At 37.0% G+C, this 24,121-nt stretch overlaps 5 protein-coding genes across 5 annotated transcripts; 3 read left to right on the plus strand and 2 right to left on the minus strand.

The window, feature by feature from the left end:
• Positions 1 to 402: 402 nt before the first annotated feature.
• LOC119085732 (4-hydroxybenzoate polyprenyltransferase, mitochondrial) lies at positions 403 to 2,431 on the minus strand. Its single transcript, XM_037196202.1, has 4 exons — positions 1,478 to 2,431; positions 1,222 to 1,415; positions 773 to 1,161; positions 403 to 715 (listed from the first exon to the last, which is right to left on the minus strand). Exons 1-4 carry the CDS (start codon positions 2,082 to 2,084, stop codon positions 703 to 705), a joined length of 1,203 nt encoding a protein of 400 aa, XP_037052097.1. The 5' UTR covers positions 2,085 to 2,431; the 3' UTR covers positions 403 to 702.
• Positions 2,432 to 5,163: 2,732 nt separating this feature from the next.
• Positions 5,164 to 7,381, plus strand: LOC119085710. Its single transcript, XM_037196158.1, has 3 exons — positions 5,164 to 5,490; positions 6,277 to 6,457; positions 6,521 to 7,381. The coding sequence occupies exons 1-3, from the start codon at positions 5,343 to 5,345 to the stop codon at positions 7,116 to 7,118; spliced, it is 927 nt and encodes a 308-aa protein (XP_037052053.1). The 5' UTR covers positions 5,164 to 5,342; the 3' UTR covers positions 7,119 to 7,381.
• Positions 7,382 to 8,639: 1,258 nt separating this feature from the next.
• LOC119085708 (zinc finger protein 62 homolog) lies at positions 8,640 to 13,949 on the minus strand. Its single transcript, XM_037196156.1, has 8 exons — positions 13,566 to 13,949; positions 12,642 to 13,504; positions 12,418 to 12,555; positions 12,121 to 12,324; positions 10,670 to 10,855; positions 9,418 to 9,541; positions 9,181 to 9,344; positions 8,640 to 9,113 (listed from the first exon to the last, which is right to left on the minus strand). The coding sequence occupies exons 1-8, from the start codon at positions 13,794 to 13,796 to the stop codon at positions 8,714 to 8,716; spliced, it is 2,310 nt and encodes a 769-aa protein (XP_037052051.1). The 5' UTR covers positions 13,797 to 13,949; the 3' UTR covers positions 8,640 to 8,713.
• LOC119085709 lies at positions 10,913 to 12,089 on the plus strand. Its single transcript, XM_037196157.1, has 3 exons — positions 10,913 to 11,161; positions 11,233 to 11,412; positions 11,567 to 12,089. Exons 1-3 carry the CDS (start codon positions 10,928 to 10,930, stop codon positions 12,083 to 12,085), a joined length of 933 nt encoding a protein of 310 aa, XP_037052052.1. The 5' UTR covers positions 10,913 to 10,927; the 3' UTR covers positions 12,086 to 12,089.
• Positions 13,950 to 21,448: 7,499 nt separating the features above from the next.
• On the plus strand, positions 21,449 to 23,862 carry LOC119080287 (probable cytochrome P450 28a5). Its single transcript, XM_037188560.1, has 7 exons — positions 21,449 to 21,655; positions 21,883 to 22,021; positions 22,086 to 22,193; positions 22,252 to 22,353; positions 22,411 to 22,924; positions 23,345 to 23,614; positions 23,682 to 23,862. The coding sequence occupies exons 1-7, from the start codon at positions 21,465 to 21,467 to the stop codon at positions 23,843 to 23,845; spliced, it is 1,488 nt and encodes a 495-aa protein (XP_037044455.1). The 5' UTR covers positions 21,449 to 21,464; the 3' UTR covers positions 23,846 to 23,862.
• The last annotated feature ends 259 nt before the right edge of the window (positions 23,863 to 24,121 follow it).

The following is a 24,121-nucleotide window of genomic DNA, read 5'->3' on the forward strand; positions in this document are numbered from 1 at the left end:
AAATGACAGTACTGAACAAGCGTTACGTAATTTATGAATGATCCCTCACGACGTGTGTACTTTTTACGATTTCTGTTATTCTCCCGTTTCCGATTGTGAAAGAATGCTTAGGACCTAAATGGAGAAGAAAGATGCAATTCGTCAATCTTCGAGCTTGTTCCTTCCATCTAACTGGTTAATTCTCACTTCTTCAACCGGTTAGATTACCTATCCGTTATGACTAAATTCGAGCAAATTCTGCATTTCTCACCAGCACAACTTTTAACAACAATTAGAGCAAAATATAGTTCAAACGAAAGCTACTGTTAAACTGGGCCTAATCGTTATTAGAGTTATTTCACTAAATACAAAGAACAAAAGAATTTAACGCAGCTCTGTTTAACGTAAATTTAAAAATTGTCATTCAGTGTCATAGTTTCTTAGGATTTTATTGGTATCGTTCAACTTAGAAAATAAATAAAGGAAATCTTCTTATTTGAACTATGGGGCAAGAGGTTTGACCGAAATGGTTCAGTAACATTTAACAATTTGGGATTATACCAGCTTATTCAAATACTGATGTATAACGCTACAACAGGCCAATTTGTATTATTTAACCTATGGTTTACACTTCTTATGACAAATATAAAATTTTCCTCACATTTAGTTTGCAGTTCCATAACAGTTACGGCCAGAACGTCAGGCGTGAGCCCCTAACATTGTTTAACTAGAAATTCTTCACAGCAAAAATGAAAAATCAATTTTGATTTTGTTCTGCGGCTGTAGCGACTACCTTTGAATCAACTTATCACTGTTAAATTTTGGCAACAGCGTTGCAGTTGCTGGTAACACGGACTTTGTCTTTTCACTTTTATTTTCCGTTTTCAACAAGGTGCCCAACACAATGCCCACAAACAGTAACAGGCCCACTTGGTGATTCGAAATAAACTTTCGAGCACAGTCGCTCGGATTGTCGATGTTCAGCGAATAAATTTGTTGTGCTAAATGGGCGCCAACTAAACCAACAGTTGTGTAGTATGGCCACGTTTGATCACAGACTAGACCCGCTGTAGTCAATCCACTAATCATACCGGTGGAGAAAAATGTTAACCAAATCTTTGTATTGTCACCGAAACGCAGAGCTGTCGATTTGATGCCAGCCAGTATGTCGTCCACTTTGTCCTAAAGCGTTTCCGTTCGATGAGTTTACATTTTGCGATTTAGAGATTCGGTTAGACATACCTGATGAGCGTATATCGTATCATAAACGATAGTCCAACAAACACCTGCAGCATATAAGGGAAGGCAAGCCGACCACATCACCGAACCTTGAGTGGCACTCCATCCCAGCAATGCTCCCCAATTGAAAGCCATTCCAAGTACCAATTGTGGCCAATAAGTTATACGTTTCATTAGTGGGTACACTACAACTAAACCTAGTGACCGATAAAGCGGATGAGTAATCAGACTGGAATATTACGAAATCGGTTTTAATTACCTAACGAACTAGCTCCCAGTAATATCGAATACAAATTCAATTGCAGCAACACCAGCAGACCAATACCCAGTTGCGCGGATAAAAACACTAAAGCATCCAATTGCGTTATTTCGCCACAAGCCAGTGGGCGATTCTTCGTTCTCTCCACTTTGTTATCGATATCCTTGTCCCACATATCATTTATCGTACATCCAGCACCACGCATCACAAATGCTCCGGTAGCAAACAGTCCGAGCATAACTGGATCTGGCCAAGCGCCCGGTGCAGCACTCAGCGCAATGCTCCATCCGCACGGCCAGAACAGTAGCCAGGAACCAATGGGCCGATCGAATCGAATTAGTCGCGCATACGGCGATATGTTTTGAATAATTCCCTTCCATTTCGGTATACTTACAGAATCGGTGGTAGCATTGAAATTTGATTTATTTGTGGACAAGCAGCGCACCGTCCATTTATTGATGTGTGGTGATAAAATGATCGGATACGAACAGTGCTCTGAAGTTTTCTTTGGCATAAATTTTGACGACAATTGAATGCATCTTCGGTGTTGTGTCACCGAATTGAGTGCGGTTAGAAAACTGCGCCGTAATGCTATATTTCTCATCATAGTAACAATTTCACTCGGAGTATCGTGTTTCACATTTATAATTCAAATATAGAACCACCAATCGTTTAGAACTTAATTTCATCGATAACACACTCGGAAATTTGCATTTTTTACTACTCCGTTCTATTGATAGCAATAGTATTGGTAACTGGTTTTCTAATATATGTAATTGCAACGTTAGCCCGGAACCAATTGTTTGTTCAGAGGTTACCTGAGCGAACTTAATCTTGTTACTTAATTTTTTGCTACCATAACCAATCGCGTTTTTTGCTCGATGTTTTTTTCGCTATTCATACCCTCACACTCATTCATATTCGAGGTTAAATTCACACAAAACATGCGCATGCGAGGTCTGTGTTTATCTGTGTGTTTGGGGTCACATATCGATGACATAACAACAGATTGCGCTTTAAAAATATTTTTCAGTTCTGTCAGTGAGTGTTGTGGTTCTGAATTAAAATTTACGCACGGAAATTTGAATCTAACTTTGGATTTACTGAAACTTCGGACGTAGTTTAAGTTGTCAGCCAGTTGCGGAGGTTTTTTGTTTCACAGTACTCTGAATTTTTGTGAGACTGTTTTTGCCTCCTTTTTTTATTATTTTAAATTGACGATTGAAAACAGAAAACTCTTTCAGATTTTGGTTGAACTTATTTTTTTGAAAATGGGTGGCTTTAAGCTCCTGTCAAGCTTCTATTGAATTCCAATGAAATCTCGCATTTGTCAATGAAACTCAGAAAAAGCTCAAAAGCCCACACCTCATCATATGAAAGCTAAACGCATTGATCTAGAGCTAATTTTTGATTTAGAATGAAATGATGTATATTGATGGAAATGTCTTAGTTTTTCTATGATATTTTTCGAGCTTTTTGCTTCGGACTTGATTTTCAGTGAAATTAATTGATCTCGATCGATCTTCCAACTGCCTCAAACAGGACAGTTGTTCAAAGTTTTGTCATAGAAATCAGAAAATATTTGAAAAGATTGTCATTGGTTCAGAACAAATATTTTTGCACTGAACGATCATTTTTATGGATGTAAAATATTTTTCTGTGATGATATTTGAAGCGATATACTCTTGACAATATTACGTCATTGTATGCTTTAATTTTGTTTTAAAATTCTATTCAAGTAGAAATGAATTAACCCACACGGAACTTATTTTTTTAAATTAAAACCTAAAATCATATCATATTTTCAAATGATCCGTTTAGATGCAGATAGGTGCAGATAGTTAAAAATAAATTTCACAAACTCATCTCGACTAATATAATTGATTGTTTCTTATATCCTTGGCGTTTTCGCGTTACCTTCAGCATGTTGCCAGAACCCTACGAAATTCCACAGAATGTTAGGAAATGCAATGAAGGTAACACTGCGATAAGCGACCTACAAAATACTTAAAATTAGTCGTTAACTCCATTATTTTCTTCGAATAAAGAAACATTTTGGTCTTAAAATAAGTGAAGTCTGAGAGGAAGCCCTACTTGTCTATCGGTCTATCAAAAATGTTTTGGATGAGAAAATCTACAAATACACATTGGTGCTACCAGATTTAAAAAACTTTTTTGAGAGTGTTTCTGTAATTAATGTCATTAATTGATTTACATTCAAAATTTACAGATTTTGACATGTCTTTAGGAATCACTCACGACATCCTAATCAAAAAACTCGCTTTGTGTAAATAAACATTAGAGAAACGTACACAGAGAAAAAATCTGGATTTGAAATCGTTTTTAAGTTAAACTGCTCTTTCACCCATCTGTTCAATTCACGACTTGAGTGAGCTACTAACTAAAAACTATAAAACTGAAGTACAAACTAGTACAGCGATATATTGAGCGAGCATTTATATGATTTTCTGGTAAGCGTACTCACGTGTAGTGACTTATGTTTAAGAATATTATGTTGAAACTAATGAAGTTGTAGATTTTGTAACTTCTTTATCATTTGCAAAAAGCTGTAACCATCGAAGAGATTTTTACAAACTTTGTTCCCCTTGTCACTTTATTTGTCGCTTTATTGGCGATTTTATTGATTGATAAACACTGCATGTATCAAGCACTTAGGTGTTCCTCAATTTAACAGGTCTGGTTTAGTGTCTTTTCTCTCAGGTTGATCTAATCACTTGATGCACGACAGAGTAAAGTTAACCAGGCAGGAGCGCTTGTTTGACTAGGGACCTGAATAATCTAGTAGCCGTTGATATTTTGCGAATAAAATTTTTCAATTTATGTCAGTGTTCATTTGAGTTCATTTTCATCCCATGTATTAGGTCCCTTATTTGACGTTTCGAAAATGAACCGCTCCTGCCTGGTTTATTTTACTCTGCCGTGCTTGATGACTTGATTTGAAAAAGCTAAAGCAGAGCTATATAAGACAAATACAACTCAGCGACGAAAGGAAGAACATTCGTTGCCTCTTTTGAGAAAAACGTTGTATGTCACTCGGTTGCATAAATAACTATTTTGCTATACCTTAATTATTGCGCTCAGCCACGGAAAAAAGCCGACATCTTTTTTCAACTCATTTAATTCTTGAATTTCTTTAAAAATTTCAGCTTTGAGGATTAACTAATTATAATGTCAACCAAATGTCTTTAGCCATTGAGCAATATTTCGCACAATTTCAACGAATTTCACTAAAACATTCACTAAATTCAGTCAAATTGGTCATTTGGTGACATTTAGTGAAACAGGTACGTATACAACTTTACATGCGACAGGACTGAAAATCCGAGATAAGGTTTAGAATGAAACCCCCGTCACATGAAATAAATATTCCTACAAAAATCTTGCCGCTTTCAAGGGATGTTTCAAAAACAAACATATCCGCATTGGTCGAACATTTTACCTTCACATGTTTCTCAGTGTACAACTAGCGTACGCATAAAATATTAATTTGCCGAAATGAAGAAAATATCAAAGCAAAACAAAAAACGAGAAATTCTTTTTTTTTTTCACTCAAGAAAACCGAAATATTTCTACATAAATTTTGTTAGGTATATTATACGACACTATACTATAATATCATCATGAGAATGGCATAGACCCATATATTAGTCTTTTGGAGTTACGTCATTTTTATATTTTAATCGATGTTCAACTCGCACACACTGGTTGACTTGTAAATTTTTGTGTTAATCTTGTTATAATATTTCAGTCATTTCGTTACTTTCGACGGTCCACATCGTAGACCACCGAGTGTTAAAAGTTAAATTTCATTCGAAAGTTTTTTTTTCCTCTATTTCGGGCAAAAATGTCTAAAGAAAATGGTGAATCGCAGTTTGGATTTAAGGATAAGGCCAAGGCTGAGGAAACGTTGACATTGCTTGAAGAGCATGATATGCAATACCGAAAGCTCACGGTGAGAGGATTGTTGGGCCGTGCAAAGAGAGTTCTAACGAGTAAGTGTACAATTAAATTGGCACGAATCACTGCATCGTATTTAAAATGACGGTCAACGTAGGAGATTTCTCAATTTCCCAATTTCTCATTCCGTTTCCGGTTTGTCGTTGTTGTTTGTTTATGATTTTCGCAACATTCATTCATTCATTCATTGATATGAGCTAAATTTCATTTATCTTATGGCGACTGAGTTATTCAATACATACAAATTGTAATACAACAGGAATTTTATCATCGCGCGAATGTTAAAGGACGTTGTGCAACGTATCTGAATATTGTTCGATGTTGACATTTTTGGCAAACCGGTCCCGGTCATCGTAATAAATAATGCCATGACCTGATGAATAGGATATGAGATGCATAAAGGGTTATATGGGAATTTGTTGGAAATTTTTTCATATTCTCACGGTTCTCAAGAAATTATTCTCTAACGGAAAGTGATTGAGTTTTGTAACCGTCAGTTTTCTTAATGATGCAGATAAATGTAAACTGGTGAGTGCAATCGTATGGGATGATTATAAATCAATGTAGTCTGGTAATTTGAGGTCATATAATCGACATAAAAATGTTGCCTTCAATCTTCAAAATTTTTATTTCTTTCGATATGGATCGATCTCTGGATGGATGGAATGAAATTAGAAGATATCTCCATGATATTGGACCGGAGTTTGTTTTTGTTAGAGAAAGTTGTAACAAATTTTCTTTTAAATGATGATGTCATTCACCACTGTTTATGGCTTGATGTTGATGTAAGCTTATCGAATTGTTTTTGTTTTGTATTTTAGTGACAAAAGCCGAGGAAAAAATAAAAAATATCAAGGAAGCAATGGAAGTGTTCGAAAATTGGTTGGAGGAGAACGGGGGCGGCAGTTCCAACAAAAACACCAAAACCGATTCCAACGATAAGGTGGACACGGTGCCCGGTCTGGGATTCAAGGATAAAGAAGCAGCCGAGAAAACGTTGAAGTAAGTCCCGCGAAATCTTCATAAATTCGTTTGAAACTTTATTGCAAACCTGATTGCTCATAGGATATTGGATGGACGGGATCCGGACTATCAGAAGTTGGCTGTAAAAGGTTTAATTGGAAGTTCGAAGCGGGTACTCGGCGGAACGAAAAGCGAAGACAAAATCAAAGCTATTAAGGAAGGCGTAGCTGTGTTGGAAGACTTTCTTGAAAAATTTGAACTCGAAAATCGTTCGAAATTGAATTTTGCGTATTTGGCTCACAGTATCATTGCGTCATTTCCTAAGCCATCGAACAAATTGGCCGCCGAGTTTGTTGACGTGTATGGCGGTCGGGCTAAAGGAAACTATAAACATCTACGCACACTGTATCCGAAAGACAATGACTCACTGACCTGGGACATCGTTCGCAACCAGGAAGTGAAGTTGCTAAAGGAGAAAATTGCCAAAAATAGCGCGAAATTGTTTGGTGAGGATGGATCACCGACCGAAGATCATTTGAATATGATTTATTGGGCTTACAGTCCCCAGACGGATAAGGTTAAATCGTTTGCTGAAAAGAACAAGACAAAGGGGGAAAAACGTAAATCGTCTGCCCCATCGTCCGACTCGTCGAGCGACAGCGAAGAGGAACAGAAAAAATCGAAGAAGCGTCGATCGTAAGGATTTTGTGTCGCTTTTTCTGATTACAATTCCGAGTTTAATAAAAACCAAAATTGACTTAATTTACCAACGGTTCAACGGGATACTGTGGAATGAATTGTGATAAATTAAGTCTGTTTGAAGACACCATTCTCGATTTTTCACTCTTTGACGCTGAAAAGCTACTAAAAAAACGAATTGACTAACTACCTTGTGTTGCTCAGGAAAATTGTATTTAAAAAAAACATTTTTTTGTCTTGTCGAATAAAAAAAGCAAAAAAATATTTTCATTTTTGATTTTTTGTTTATTTTTCGCAAACAATAGGCAAAGAAAACTAAATTATTTACAATTCAACTAAAATCGTAGTGTAAAAGTCAATCTAATTATTTTTCTCATTTCTCTAATTATTTACATAGACTTTCCCTAGGAAAAACCGTTTCTTATACGAAAGAGTAAAAATCCTTACAAATTTTACAAATTACGCACGCTCTGATGGAGCGAGAGGTTTTTTTTCATGCATTTTAGCAAGCGATGAAAATTCCGAAATTCGTAGTTTTGTGCAAGCGTCCATCCATCTATCATCTCTTTGGTTTCTAGGATCTAGAGTGATCGACATTTTGACTTGCAGGAGAGAATTTCTTTTCACAATGATCACTCCTTATAGTGGAGGTGGATAATCAAAGATTTTTGGTAGTCTTTGAAAATAATCTCTTCATTACGATAACAATTTACCAATATCGAAACATTCTAATAGGCTGACATCATTGTCATTTTTTATGGAAGTTTCTGTTTTCTAAAGAAATGACGTCAATAGCTACAGTGTGCACAGGCCTTTCAAAATTAAGAATGGTCCAGCTAATCTAAATACTTTTTTGATTCTCAACGAATCAGTGGAATAAAGTCAATCATACGAAGCTCAAAAAAGCTCTAACTTTGGCTTACCCAAGTTAAGCAATATCTGAAGTAAATACGGACGATCTGAAGCTGATAGGAGTTTTACAATCCGGTTTTTACGCCTCATATCCCCAGCGATTTTATCAGGGAAATTATTGGATTATAAAAGAATTGAAGCTGTTACAACGGGTGAAGAAACTTGAGTAATGCCCCGTGTTCGTAGATTCTTTTGTCGTTTGATACATAATTAAAAATGTTGAAGTTATCATCTGAAGATGAGAATACTGTCCTGTACTGTATTGCCACTGACACAATAAAGTCGACTATGGTGTTTCGCAATGTTTTAGAATACAATTTGTAAATGAGTTTGAAAAGTTACACAATCTGCGTCTTCGAATATTTTTTTTACCGTTTCTTATTGGAATGAGTAGCAAAATTTTTACTCATTATGATCCATAATGCTGTTAAGGTGCTAAGCTATTACTACTCAAGTCTTACAAACAGACACCGCCCAATTAAAAATTTAGATGACCTGAGATGGTAAGGCATTTATTGAAAAAAAATTAGAAAATAATTATTAAATAAGAAAAGAATTAGAAAATGGAAAAGTGGTGATAATTTAAGTAAAAAAGAGAAAAATAGGTCGAAACGTTTTTCTTAGTCCTTTGCACGAAGGGAAAGCCTATATCGAATTTTACGAAAGCTCGACCGAACACCGTACTCAATTCAATTTTAAATTTACCTTACTCTGACCAGATTCATCAATTTCTATATTCAGTACCAATGGATCCACCCGGTCACCGTTATCATCATCCATGGTTTCATAGTCGCCGGATATCAATTTGGTCAACGTTCGTTCGTCTATTTGACTTGCATCCAAAATACGAATGCCACTCGAGTCATCCGTCGATATAACGTACTCTTCATGACTCTCGTCTGTCCGCATGGTCATGTGTTGTCCGGACGACTCAATGCTGACATCGTCTTCGATCGATTCTTCAGCCATTTCGATTACCTCATAAGTTTCGGGCTCCTCTATACCAGCTTTGATACGCTTCTGACGTTGCAATTCCATTTTACGATCTTTAAGCGCTTGTAACTCTTTGGGATGAATGTTTTTTCTGTGGGAGTTCATCAATATGTTAATAACAAATTTGACCACTAACAACCCACTGTACTATCATCTACCTATGCGTATAGAAGTTCGTTGAACTGTTAAATGTACGTTCACAGAACGTACATTTAAATGTCTTTTGTTCGGTGGTGTGCTGAGATATGTGCACGGTTAGAGCTCGTTTCAGCTTAAACGATTTTCCGCATTGGTCGCATTTAAATGGCTTCAAATCTGAATGCTGTGTCGACAAAGGGAAATAGATGAAAACAAATTGAAAAGAAAATTCTCCGATTGGTAAAATAAAAGTTTACCTGTGTCACTAAATGCCGATTCAATAAAACGTGCTTCTTTGTCGTGTATTCGCATTTATTGCATTTCAGTACTGTATCACTGTGTAGTATCATATGCGATTTCAAGCATCGCTGATTCATCAACCTGTAAATGAAATGATGTTTGGGGTTTATTAAAAACAGCAAAGCCCCAAAGTTTTTACGTTACTTATTCATAGGGTATACAAACATGCTCACAAACACCTACGAGCTATGAGAAGTGAAGTGTGCAAAATTATCTCTGGTAAACAGAATACAAACTGATAACAAGATCATCAATGATAAAAGAGTTCACTTTCAATAAATTGCATTTTCTTGAGTTTCCATGGCATTACTGTCGTTTACCTGATAAATCTCTAGCCGAACAACTCAGCCCTTTATTTGGCGTAGTATACACGCAATTCGAACAATTTGTCGGTCAAACTGATAAGTATGAACCTTTCACCGGGAATATCAATCGGGACGATGGCAGATATAGAAGCTATAACTGAAATAAGCAACAAAGCGTACAAAGGAAATGGCCAAGGATGGACGGACTGGGCACACCTTCAGCACATTTTACAGGACGTTCCGCGAACGAACGTAAAAGATGTCCAAACGCTAATGGAAAAGCACCCATCCGTTTTTATCCTACATACAGGCGACGATGGCACTTTGAACGGTAGTCTGTATTTGGAAGATATTGGCGAAAAACAATTACATTTATGGTTGATGGCTGTCGATCCGTCGAAACAAAATCAGGGCATTGGACGTAAACTGCTGAATGGTGCTTGTGAATATGGCAAACAGAATGGATATAAATTGGTTGAGTTGCTCACTTCGGTTCGACGAACCGAAGTGGTTGCATGGTATGAACGGTGTGGGTTTACCAAAACGGATAAAATTGTCGAATTTGATCTGTCGACCGTGTTACCGGTGCCGAAAGGTAGTTTGTCGGAGGAAGTGGAAATGGTTAAGTACTTGTGAGGGGATCAGTAATTTTGTTGCGACCTTCTCATGAAAGAAGATACTGCTTACAATAAAGAAAAATTATTTTTACGAGTCCACGATATTCTTGATAGTAGACTGTACCGGACACAAAATATCCTGCGATATGAATCGTACCATCATTTCACTCGAGATTTTTATCGAAGTATGACTCTCCACTGTTCGTGTTAGTACGGAATCCAGAACAAACTTACCAGTTATGCTGATGGTCAAAGTAACTGTAAAAATTTCTAGCTTTTGTTCTTACCATTTTCCGCAATGGGGGCACTGTAGTTGATCCCTTTCGCGCGGCTGATGTATTGTGGACATGTGCTCATTGAGTCCAGTACGAGTAGCAAACTTTTTGGCACAAACATGGCAAACATTTGAACTTGGCTTTTTATCGCTGTGAATAAGCTTTTTGTGTGTCGACAGGCCACCGGGTGTATCATACCTGTAAATCAGTTGATTTGATGATTTTTCAATCGAATGCTCGTTGATATTCAAACTATCATGACAAAACACAATGTTAAATCAAAAAGACAACAGTCGAATGTACATTGAAGGTGAGACCGCCGGAAAGCATCCAATCGATGGGCTAAACACTTTAAATAATCGGATCAACGGTCGGAATTACAATGATGGTGAAGACATTTCCAAATCGTCTCTGGTATCCGATGAATTGAACACACTGAAGACGGATTTGTATAATGCAACCAAATCATTGGAAAAATCTTTATCGATGGCAGAAGGCCTGAAGGTATTTTGTGATCGATCGATAATAATCAATTTGGAGAGAAAACATAATCCATTTAATGTTTTGGACCAAAGGAATCTCTTCGAAATGTGGCTGTAGATAAGCAAATATTGGCTATGCGATTGCACGAAACTCAGACGGCCTACGAAAAGCTGAGACGACATGCAATGGAACAACGTAAATGTTTCAGGAATAAAACGAATCAGATGCAGTACGAAATTGATGAGGTCAAAAATTCGTTGGCTGCAACTAAGGTAACATTGTGATGCGGCATTTGCGTCCCATTTTTTAAGAGTCAATTTCGAGGAATTTCTAAAATTTCTTAGTGACACTTGCCTGACCCCCATTTTCGTACTCTACTCATTATGATCTCGTACAATCGTATCCAAAACGCAATTTCGATTTCAGATGGAATTCTTCAACACAAACGCTGAGCTTCGCCGTAATCTGAGAAGCACCATTAAGACCACGAACCGTTTAAGCTTAATGTTTCTTCGCATGAAAGAGACCAAAAATCGTGTGGAAAGCAAAAAGACTTTATACGAACGAATCTCCAACGATTTGAGCGGTTCAATCAAAGAGCAAGCAAACATCATCAAAGAGATGGCAAAAAAGTGTGACAAAAGCAGGAAAACCCATTCCAATATTCAACTGCTCAACCGTGTCGGTCAATTGTTAAGCGAAGTGGCAAATTTGCGTTTAAAACTAGCCGCCGAAATTATTGCAAAGCAAAAACAATCGAAGAAAATTACGGACAAACTGATCGATCGCGTTGCATCGAAACTGGCCAAAGAGCGGTACGAGAACGATCACTTTGAACATACTGTTAATTCCGACAATTCCATAAATTCGTCAATCGATCTGGACGATTCGGAAGTGACAATATTCCAACAAAATTGCAAATTGAAACGTTCCAATTCATTTTAATTTCGAGAAAAGCGACAAACTTTGAATATACTTACACCTTTCCGCATATGTGGCACACGTAGAGTTTCCGTTGATCGCGCGGCTGATGCTGAATTTTGTGTATCATCAGTGCTCCCTTCCACACAAAACGCTTCGGACATTCATCACAGGCATATGGTTTCTGATCTTCGGGTAAGTGGGTCTGCTCGTGACTCTGCAGAAATCGGGGTCGCGTTACCATGTAACCGCATATCTGACACCTTGTTTGGGTTGGAAACGTTTCAATTGAAAATGAATTGTGTAAGCAGTCAGGGCATAAACGTTACCGGCCAGCGAATATACTTAAAACTTACTTAAATGCGTCGGGTTGAATGTGCCTAGCCATATGCATGATTATGGCAGGATAACGATAGAGCTTCGACTGGCAGCATGTAACGTAGCCTTCTTCTTTATGCTCATTCGCATAGTGACTGAAAAGTTCACGCAGATATCTGAAAAGTTTATTTTAGAAAATATCAATTCAATGAACTCCCCGTTCCACCGACAATATTTCAGCAAAATCGCAACGTCGACTCACTTAAATCTCGTCTTCTGTTCACATAAATCACATTCCAACTTGTAGTATTTGCATATCATCGACATCAATTTCTTCCCTTTCACCAGTAGCAGACCATTTTCGATAATCTTATTCGGAAAATCGTCTAACGTCGTCTGTGCGGGCCAATCTTCATTATCCGAATCTCTGGCCGGAAATTCATAGTCACTTTCTTCCTCATCCTCATCGTGCAACGGTAAATCATTCGTCTTACGTAAGATTGCCGTTTGTTTGGAGCGTGTGTTTCGCTTCACTGGCAATACCATGTGATTATTATATTCCGTTTCGCTGTCTTCAACTTTGATTTTCGGACGACCACGTCGCTTTTTGGATGGTGGTGGTACATCTGGTTCTGCACTTCCATCCATCTCGTAATAAATGACATTCTCAATGTCACTCGTTGAACAACTAGCGGTCGGTATGCATTCTTCTTCTTTTACAACAATGGCACCTACGTCATGGTAAGGTTGTACTTGTGAAGAATTTTTGTTGGTTTTCAGGCTCTTTGAATTGAACGATCTGGTTTGCCGGGTGCTGTTTTGAACATTTTTTTTTGCTTTTTTCAAAACATTTTGTAACACCAATTTGTCGTCCACTTCTTTCTCAACTGCTGACTCATCAGCAAGTGGCTCTTCTCCTTGAATTTCAATTTGGAAATGTTGATCAATATCATCGAAATTATCGTCCGCATTTAAGACTACCACTTCCACAGTGTCATCATCGCAACCTCCTTCGAATATTTCGACTTCTGACGACGAAATTTTATCGAATGTAGGCTCAAAATGTGGTACGAGAACATTTTGCTCGTAGTCGCCTTTAAGAACCGATTTTTGGATTTGATTGATCTGAAAGGAAACGTATTAACTATTGACATATTGGACACTATGCGATGTAAGATTTGCTTGCCTTTTCGTAGAATTTGTGGAATGTATTCAATTGATTCGAACACATCCAACATATTGTTTTCGGATGAGCATCAGTTTCAGTAACCCGTAGATACAAATAACGATTTATTTTGCCTAAATAGTCCCGTTCTTTACCCTTTTCACTGTAAATATCAACAGTATCGGTTTCTGTATTTCTCGAATAGCACAGTCTGCATATTTGATTTTCAGGTATTAGATGGACCGATGACATTTTTTCGTCCAATAAAATTAAACAATTTTGTTGCTAATATACCAATCACCACCGGGCGCAAGCATTTATTTTTCTATTTTGATATTTTATAAATACAAAAATTTACACTCTGCAGACGTCAAAACACAATAACGTACCGCCAAGTTTGTATCATGAAAATGTTTTGACATTAAAGACCCCAGTGCAAAAACATATGTCGGTGATGGTATATTCCCAGCAAACAAACAATATTACACCCAAATTCGAACGTTGTTATCACATTTTCAACTTTAGATGGTAATTTCAAGTAAAAGTGATGTGAATAGATTAAGGTTAGCTTGCTTAGTTGTTTCTGTTTATCACGAAGGTGGAAGCCGTGGTAGCACGGGTTTTCAGGAGGTATAATGTACCAATACATGTATGCCAACTTGTAAAAATAAAAATTTAAAACCCACAAATGAACGGTGGCGCCTCGCTTGACCCGCTTGACCAATGAATAATGCAATGAGAACAAACTCAATGAAGAACCTAATTCACGCCGTAAGTGTGCCTAAAATTTGAAATTCAAGTGAACGAGTCTATGGAAAAGTGAACCGAAAAATACGTTTCAACGCTTCCTTGTATGTGTTAGAAAGACTTGCGTGAGAAAGATTTTGAAAATCGACCGCACTTAAGGCGTGAATTTGTCGCCTATCAACGTAAATACGTGATTTTCCAAATCGATGGCAAGAGTTCAAAGCCAACGTTGTATTTGGTCAGCTCGCTTCATCATCATATAAGAATGCGTTGAAATTTATTTTTCATGCCAGCGATGCGAAAATTCCTATTTTGTCCACTATGAAGCGTTGTGAAAATGGCTATTTATTGTCATTCTGGAAGGCTCCATTTTAGGTGAGAACATAAAAATGGCTAAATACGAAAACACGCTATTTATTTTATTTTCTTCAAAGTAGACAAATAGTTATTTGTGTATCTGTTTTGGACGATTGTTTTTAATCAATTTCGTGAGTGCTTAAAATCAATCGTCCAAAACAGATACTCGAAAAAATTTTCATCAAAAATCTCAAAACTCCCTCATTTTCGGCCCCGACACAAGAAAAACGTTCTTTTCACCTCGGGGAAAAATAGGAAATTCCACCTTGAGCGAATTACGGCCCTCGCTTCACACTGGCCGCAAACTTTCGCTCTTGGTGAAATTTCCTATTTTCTCACCTTGGTTAACGAATAACTCATTGGTTCATCACTGCACCTAAGCATTGGCCGGTTGTGCTTAAAAAAAAGTTATGGTTTAATCATGTCCAATAAATAAAAGCCCACTGTAGAAGAAAAGCCTGTCGTGCAACGAAAAACCATCCACAAATTCTCTGTTGGTATCCTGGATACAAATTCTAAAAATTACGGACACCCCCACATGATCACCAAAGACTTTCAATGTAAAGTTTATTTTGATCTAAACTTGTTATAAATTATGCAAAAGTAATATTTTTTAGTCATTGTGTATCTATCGACCAGAAAGGTTGTATTTGAATATAAATTTATTGATTTAATTGAAGAAACGCTTTATATCAAAATGGCACGTAACTTAATTTCTGCCTCCGCTCTAATTTGCTTATTTATCACAATTGTGCACACTGCTCCGCCAAATCCACCCACCCAACAAGTTCAGCCTCGATTTCAAGTGATAAGTGATACTTTCCATCAAGAGCCAAATCTTGAGTACACTTTCGAGTGAGTGATGGTTTTTGATCTTTTTTTTTGCGTCGCAATCTTAAGTTTCTTTTCACTCAAATAAACAGCCAACAATTTGCGAATGGTGAAAAGTTTTCGGAAGACGGAAAATTGAAAACTGTAAATGGTATGGATGTTATCGTCACGAAAGGATCATACACAATCATTAACCCAGACGGAACGGAAACTATTGTTAACTACACGGCTGATGAGGACGGTTTTCATCCAGAAGTTATAACACCTGCCAGTCACTGATACCAATAAGATTGCAGTTAAAATTATCGTGTAAAATAATGTATACGAAACGAATGATGTTACGTACTACCTGTCCAATTAATAGGGAGATTGCAATTTTCATTTATAATGATAAATTGACGTAAAACGTGTAAATTGCAAGTAAATTCTCCGGGAAAAATATATATATGGAGTCAACTGATAAATCATAAATTTTAATGCTTACCCCAAGCGAAAGTTGGTCATTACAAAGTAGTTTTCTCCTTGCAAAAATGATACATAACGTGAGGAATATTTTCGATTTATTTTACGTGAATTCCTTTATGATAATCAACTTTCGAATTGGGTAGGCAATAAACCAGATTACATTGGATGCTACTATGTAATTTATAACCTCGACAACGACCTTGTAATACTTAGTGTGCCTTTGATCAACAAACTTTGGTAGCTGTTTTTGGACAGGAGTAACTGTATACCTCGCCTTCGGCTCGCATACAAAAACTCTATACTTTTCGAAAAGTCAGTTACCGAAGCTGCGGTAACCCAAAAAAACACATTTGTGGGTTTGCTCCTATGACAATATTGTTACCCTATGTAATGCATTACGTTCGCATCATCCGATGTAATCTAGTTTTACATTGGCATACGATTATAATTGAAAATCGCAATATCTCTAATAATGCTCTGTGTATATCTCTTTGGGTTTGTACGTAAATGTAATGTAGATAAGTAAGTATTGATGTAATAAATTCACATTTTATGAATATTTTATGGAAGTTGTTTTCTTATAATATTAAATCATTGAATAAACAATGGAACGATCAAATGATATAGTCTTTGGGTTACAAAGATCGACAGTGACGGATGCGTACATCACTTTTAAAAGCCATTAACATACTCTTTTTGTGTGTAAAAAATTTATTTACCTAAATTTGGCTATTCGATCACTTATTCCAAGGCGATTAAGTGATAATAATTAATAATAACATTGGTGATCTTTTATAAATTTATGCATAAAACCGGTGGGCTAAATGGCAGGTACTATAGATTAGATGCTACATATAGAACTGAAGATTTTTTACTTTAAAAGAAACAACAAAAAAATTTGTTAAAGGTTAAACCACTAAATGCAATATTTAATATTAGAATCAACGTCTTCAGTCGTCTCAGATTATTTTACAGCAACCTGATGGTATTTATGCAAAAGGTCAATACCTGTGTGTTTATGTGAAATTAATGAGTTATTGAACATCATTTTTCGTCACATTACGACGGTTAAGTGTAATAATAGGTGAAATTGATTAATCCAAGCAGAAGGTCAGTTCTATAGTTACTCAGATGTCCTCTATTTTGGGTCAGTTTTAACGCACTATCCCTTATTCATTCTTGAGAGATTTCGGATGCTACATTTCAGCTACAACTTATAACATTTTTGTTGAGATTCTATAGGTATTTAAGTCCACGAAAAGGAACCGTAGGTCCGTTGAGACCTTACCTGCCGCTGGTAACAAGATCTCTTGCGCTTGTTTATAGGATTGGGTGAAAATAGAAGTTTAGGAATCGATTAGTAACCTCAACCGCAGTGCTTCCAAAAAATATTTTTGAGTCACGTACGGTTCTTGCTGTTCCCGAACTGTCTATGCAATGCACTTCAAGCAAAAGTGGTACTCTAAATAGGGTACTGAAACTTGATAGTGCTCCATACAAAATTTTACACTGTAAAAAGAGTGGGGATAAAATTTCATACAAAAAGTGCTCTATTTGTCAGGTGTCAATCAAAGCACTTTAGCTTGAAGTGCGTTGGTCTATGTCAAAAAATTAACTCGTCCCGCTATCACTCCGCATCTACATACTTAAGCATAACAACTGAACGACAAAATGTGGAATTAGTAAATTCCAGTGGGGTAAAGTTGCTTGCGTTTTGCGACCAGCATTAATACCGAAATAAAGCACTTTGCATAAGAATTTCCGGAATCGATGAAAAATTTATTTTCTTATTTTTATTTTCTTATTTTTATTTTCTTATTAGTCTCATGTAAGCACTGTTCTTAGTCAAATCCTCTGAGATTTCGTATGTTTTTATTTCGAAATCCGTCAATTAAACTTCTCCAACTTTATACTAAATTAATAGGGTACGGACCCCAGTATTCGGCATAGTTTAGAATATCGGCCACAACAATGGGTTTCATTGGGTTTCATTGTTCTAAACAATAGATGGCCGATATTCTAAACTATGCCGAATACTGGGGTCCGTACCCTACGTTTACGAGAAATCATGCTCGTTCGTTTAAGTCGAATGATTTTCAGAAAAAAATGTCGTTGACAAGACGACGTTTGGAGGTTCTACTATACGTAGGGTACGGGCACCAGTATTCGGCCAAATAAGGATTGTGATTAACTTTGGTGATTTTATTATAATAATTTTGCTAATTAATATTTACTTCTCAAATTTTAATTGAATTTAGCATTTAATTAAGATTTTTTTGATGATAATTATGGATATTTATTTAATTATTTAATATTTGTAATTAAATCTCAAAGTTGAAAAACAGCGATTCGCTAGTTATCGTCCAAAAATTTCAGTTATCAGCCATGTTGATCCAGTTATCGGCCACTTGAAGATTGTGTATAGGATAATGGGCGAAAATAGCAAGGAGAGGTGTTTTTACAATCCGACTGTTGAATATTATTGATATTTGGACAAAGCAGAAAGAATATAGAGGAAGAAGTAGGTTTTCATACGATATTAGCGAAGAACAGTGGACATTCATTAAGATTGGAAGAAATATTGAAGGAAACAATTGTTCTATATTACATAGAGAAAATGTTTTATTGAACACTGATAGATACGTTTTATAGAAAAATAAAGGATGGGTAGATATCACATTTGGCTTTGTAATTTGATAAGCTTGTCATTCAATCGTTTCAAAGTCAGCTGGGTTTTTATTCGAGCTTTTTCAATTCTTTCTTCTTTTCGTTTTTCAAGCGACTTGAGTTTTGCCTTCTCGAGCCTTTCTTTCTTTCGCTTTTCAACTGCCTCAATTTTATCTTTTTTTTCGTCTTCAAGACGTTGTTTCATTGCTCTCCATTCGGGTGCTGATACCGCCATTGGAGTTTTCAACTTCTCCTTTCTCTTTTTACCTGAACTAATAGGCTTCGGATAGAATAAATGCTTCGTGAACCCAGTCCCAATTGGACTTATCAAGTTTGGAGCAACGTGATTTGAAAAATGTGTTTGGGAGTTGGATTGAACGGCTCGTGCGAGATCAGGGACGATGGATGTCGTGATGTTACCTTCGATATTGGATTTCGTCTGATCAGAATAATTTGTTATGTCGCGGAGTGCTTGCGCTGTTGAAATGTTTTTCGATTTGACGTCATCAACATCGGCACCGAATTCGGCTTGGTTTATTTTTAGTTCACAGGTCGATGTAACAGGTACGATTGGTTGAAGTATTCTACAAGCTATAGAGGTCTCAGATTCATTTCTTGGGTCGCAGGCTGTCGACGTAAAGCTTTGAGAACTTGAGAAAGTCGGTGTGGCATCGTCGACATCCATAATAAATTCTGATAATTGAACTGACGTCAACGCCTTATCTTCAAATACATACGTGACTGAATCCAGCTCAGAAATTTCGAGCTCATCTTCCTGTAATCCAATAAACTCAATTAGAGGTTGAGATATCGGCGTTGAATCATTCAATGTAACGCATTGCGGCTCGTGTTCTGCTGGGGTTTCATTTCGCATAGCTTGCAGTACAGCATCTACGTTGATACCTTGTCCGATTAATATATCTCGCATATAATTGATAACATTCGATGCTATCAATAAATCGTCGATACTCGGCTTTTGGACAGCTGCTGCGTTAAGATTTTCGATAGTGTTTTGAACACACTTGCTATAATCCACAGCATCTGGATTAAAAGGATAAATTCCCGTTGCACGAAATCCATTTCGTATGGCTTGAGATAAGTCTTTTTCTTGGAGAACAGTCGCAATCATGGGACAAAATGTTGTTTTTGTTAATGTTCGTTTTGTTAATGTGAGTACAATTCGGCAAGAAAGAGTACAAAATGATCTGATTATCATGGCAAAATTGGCTCAATTCCATTGTGAGATGTGATTTATGACCATCTACCAGCAGCAAAACTGGTTTCTTAATGTTACTTTGAGTTATCCATTGGTTAAATCCATTTGCAATAAATTCGAAAAATGTTTCGCTTCTCATCCAACCGGTCTCGGACTTTCCAATAAACCATGTATCTGGCACGGTACTTATAATATCCTTAGGTAACCGAACGTAAGGGAATACGACCATCGGCGTTACTGTTTCACCACTCGCACTGAACGTGAACAAGCATGTGATGGTTTCTTTTTCGCTACCTTTCTGCACCGTGTAGACATTTTTCCAACCTTTGGGAGCAATAACTTTTCCTGTTTTCGGACACATGGAGAAGCTAGTTTCGTCACAGTTGAATATCCTTTTCGGGTCGAGTAAAACGTCGCCGGCGTTTTCCCTTTGCATGTAATTCTCCAGGTCGGTGAACCACTTTCGAATGCTCTGTTCCGTTACTACTGCACGACCGCCTGATATTCCTTCAGCTTCACGCAAACTAAGCTCCGGATGTCTTCTTAAGAAGAGTTTGTACCAAGATTTCCCTGGACGGTTGTCTGTAAACGGATTTTGCCGTTCGTCATCTCGGATTATGTTTTGTACAGTGTTCAACAGGTCATCTGGTTTTCGGGGAAAGCCGCATTTCGTTAGGCTTATCATCCACTGCACAAGTGTCTCTTCTTCCCGAACCGTGAGAATTGTATTAGGACCCATTTTACGAGGCCCGTTAGCTGTTTTTCCGTTGATTTTATCTTGTAGAGTTGCTCGGGGCACTCCATATTTGACACTGGCAGCACGAATACTTAACTGGCTCTTGATCACTTCATTTACCGCATTCAGCATTGCTGTTTCTTCGTAACGAAACCGTTTTCGCTCAACTTTTGGCCTGAAAATTTGTTTTTTTATGCAAATTAGACTCATTGCTAGGTTATTTTGATTCTGAAATTCATCATGGCCGAACACTAAAACACAATGGAAAAAGTGACTTCAATGTTCGGCCACAACAATTTCAGTCTTTTTATTCAGTTTTAAATTACTTTCCGTATTGAAATTTATAATTAATCACAAAATTAAGCCTTTGTCTATGTTTCCGAGTGTTTATTTCGTATTAAAACACTTTTTAATTGAAGAAATACTTACATTTTTCATAATCACTTTGGCAGCGTTCTCTTAACAAAAGACTTAGCCGAACCATAATAATAAACACGTCATGTGTTTCAAGACAATTAAAAATACACTGTAAACTGTAATATGAATGAGGCTTCATCAACCATAGGGTAATTGATGTAGCTTCCAATAAAAAATACAATCGGGGCAATTTATTTTATAGAATATAGATTATTTAATGAAAATAGTTGTAAGTGGCCGATAACTGGGAGGTGGCCGAATACTGGTGCCCGTACCCTACCTCGACTATAATCAAACATCGAACAATGACTACAGTGTTTCTCTCGACCATTTCTATCACAAAATTTGTCTTGTTATGTCAGATAATACCTATAAGTGTGTTGCATTAAATACTAATATCAATTTTGCACTCACATCAGTATTTTCAGTTTAGTAAATAACACTGACAACATTTCCTCAGTTCTTTCCCGTTGTTACTAGCGCAATGATTGCATTTCTTTTTTTAATATTCTGTTTTGGGCTGAGTCTCTACTTGTATCTGACATGGAATTTCGATTATTGGGAGCGGCGTGGTGTAGTTGGACCACGTCCGCTACCTTATGTTGGAACATTTCCTAAAACCGCATTGCTGGATAAAAGTTCGAATTACATCAATGAAACAAGTGAAATATTTCGGTTGGTAGAAATTTCGTTTTGTCTGAAAGCTTTTTAAATTACCTTATCTTATCAGAGGGTATTACGATGTTACTACATCGTTTTGTTGTTGAAATTCAATACTGTATAAGATTCCGGTAAACTGTTCTAGCACGGCAGAGTAAAATAAATTAGCCGTTCAAGCCTTTCTATGACGGCTTAGATTTTCTTTTTAAAATTCTGATCCCTGTCATTCCCTCTTCTTAAAGTAAATATTACCGAAAGCATCGATTTATTGGAGTTTTCGAACATCGTGAGCCTAAGCTGATGATTCTTGATCCTGCTCTAGTGGTTGATGTTTATGTTAAGCATTTCAAACATTTTTCCGATAACTCTATGAGTGAAACAGTACGTGATAACTAAATCACCTAAAAAATCCGACCTACAATTAAGTCCAATGTTGCATTTTCAGGTACATGCTAAGCAGGATCCATTGTTCAAATTAAATCCATTCATTGAAACCGGTTCCGGATGGAAAGAACGACGATCTGACATGGCTCCAGCATTTACAATGTTACGGGTAAATTGAAGATTTAAACAAAGACATTCGTATTACCTCTACGCATATTCCCACTCAGGTAAAGGCCATGTTCCCGGCCATGGAAGTATCGAGTCATAAATTAGTGGATTACGTAAATAAATTGCTTGAGTCCGGTCAAGACGTCATAGCTTCAAAAGACGTGGGAACATTTGCGACGACGGTTTAAATCTTTATCTATCAATTGTTTTAATTTCAGATAGCGTCTAGGGTAACAGCTGATAGCTTATGCACTAATATGTACGGTCTCGATGCCAAAGCATTTGACAACAATCCCGACTTTCTTCATCAAAGCCTTCGAATGTTTCATAATGTTCCAGTACTTCGGTCCATAATGTGGAAAATATTTCCCATTTTGGACCGTATTCTACCGAGTCAGTCGGTCGCTACTGAATTCAACGACTGGTTTGTGCGACTTTACCAAATGGCAGTTGAATTGCGCCAAAAAAATTGTATCGAAAGCGACGACTTTCTTAATTTTTTGATAGAATTGGAAAAGAAGAAGAATCTTCAAACTGTTGAATCAGCCGCAAATGCATTCATTTTCTTCTTGGATGGATTTGAAACCACTTCGTACATGTTGGGCTGTGCAATTAACGAACTGGCCAAAAATAAAGTGTGTCAGCAAAAATTGCGCTCCGAAGTGAAATCATTGAAGGGCAGGGGATTCGATGATTTAAATCAGATGCCATATTTAGACGCTGTTGTTAATGGTAAATGCAAATGACATTGGACTTATGAGATTTTTAGTCACACATTTTTTCTTGCAACATCTTTATATATATTCACATCACCACATCCCACTTCCAATTTTTAGTTTCTCGAAAAACACTCTACCATTGAGTTCGCACTTATTTCCAAAACTCTCACACACAGTTTAATCTCATTTCCACAATTAAAAAGATTTAAAAAAATGTATGGTCGCAAGATTCCTACGGGTACGAATGTCGCACTGTGTGAGGTTCTTCTTTTCAGAGAAATGATAACAGATGGCACTACTTCCATGAGGTGGCAGCAACGCCTTATGTTATCATTTCTTTGCTTTTTCACCATATAAACGTATGAATTTCACGCTTACGTGTGGCCAACCGACTTTTTGAAGTATCAAAACTGAATTTTACGTTAACTTCCAGAGACAACACGCATTAGCCCCTTTCCATTTCCAATTTGGAAAACTTGCACAGAAAATATTGTACTAACTGATTACGATGGTCGCACCGTTCAGATCGATAAGGGGACCAAAATAATATTGCCAACAACTGCTTTACACCATCATCCCGATTTTTACGTCAATTCCAATGAATTTAATCCTGATCGATTCATCTCAAGCGCAAGTGATGCAAAGACTTTGAAAGACGCCGGCGTCTTTGCCCCATTTGGTAATGGACCTCGTATATGCATGGGTAGGCTGCAATGTCTTTTCAAGCGTTTTCAAGTCAAAAATACTCAACTATTTTTACATTCATTAAGGAATGCGTTGGGCCGTTCTTCTTCTAAAATCAGTGTTAAGCGTGCTGGTCGAGAAGTTCGAGATGTCAGTGCACTTAAACGCAAGTGATAAGCCAAGCTCTCAGACCGGAATGCTGTTTTTCTCTGCTAATGATGTGGTGCTAGAGTTGAAGCGTTTAGAATAATAAAAACTATAATTTGTATCGGTTACTACTGTTGCGACAATACTAATGTAATATGAGTGCTGTTTTCAGGATCAACTTTTTAGGAACGACGTGCAGCGTATGAGCCGATTTCGTCAGTACACTCGAAGTTCTGAAAGAACCTTGAGTACACTAGATTCGTTTGTAAACGTTTTATCGCAAGAACAGATTTTTGTTTTGTTTTGTTGACAAACAAAAATACTGAGATACTGAATTTGTGTAGAATTGTTGCTGAACAGTCCATTTTCGCATGACGAG

The sequence above is a fragment of the Bradysia coprophila genome, chromosome X (genome assembly GCF_014529535.1).
Source record: "Bradysia coprophila strain Holo2 chromosome X, BU_Bcop_v1, whole genome shotgun sequence".
NCBI lineage: Eukaryota > Metazoa > Arthropoda > Insecta > Diptera > Sciaridae > Bradysia > Bradysia coprophila.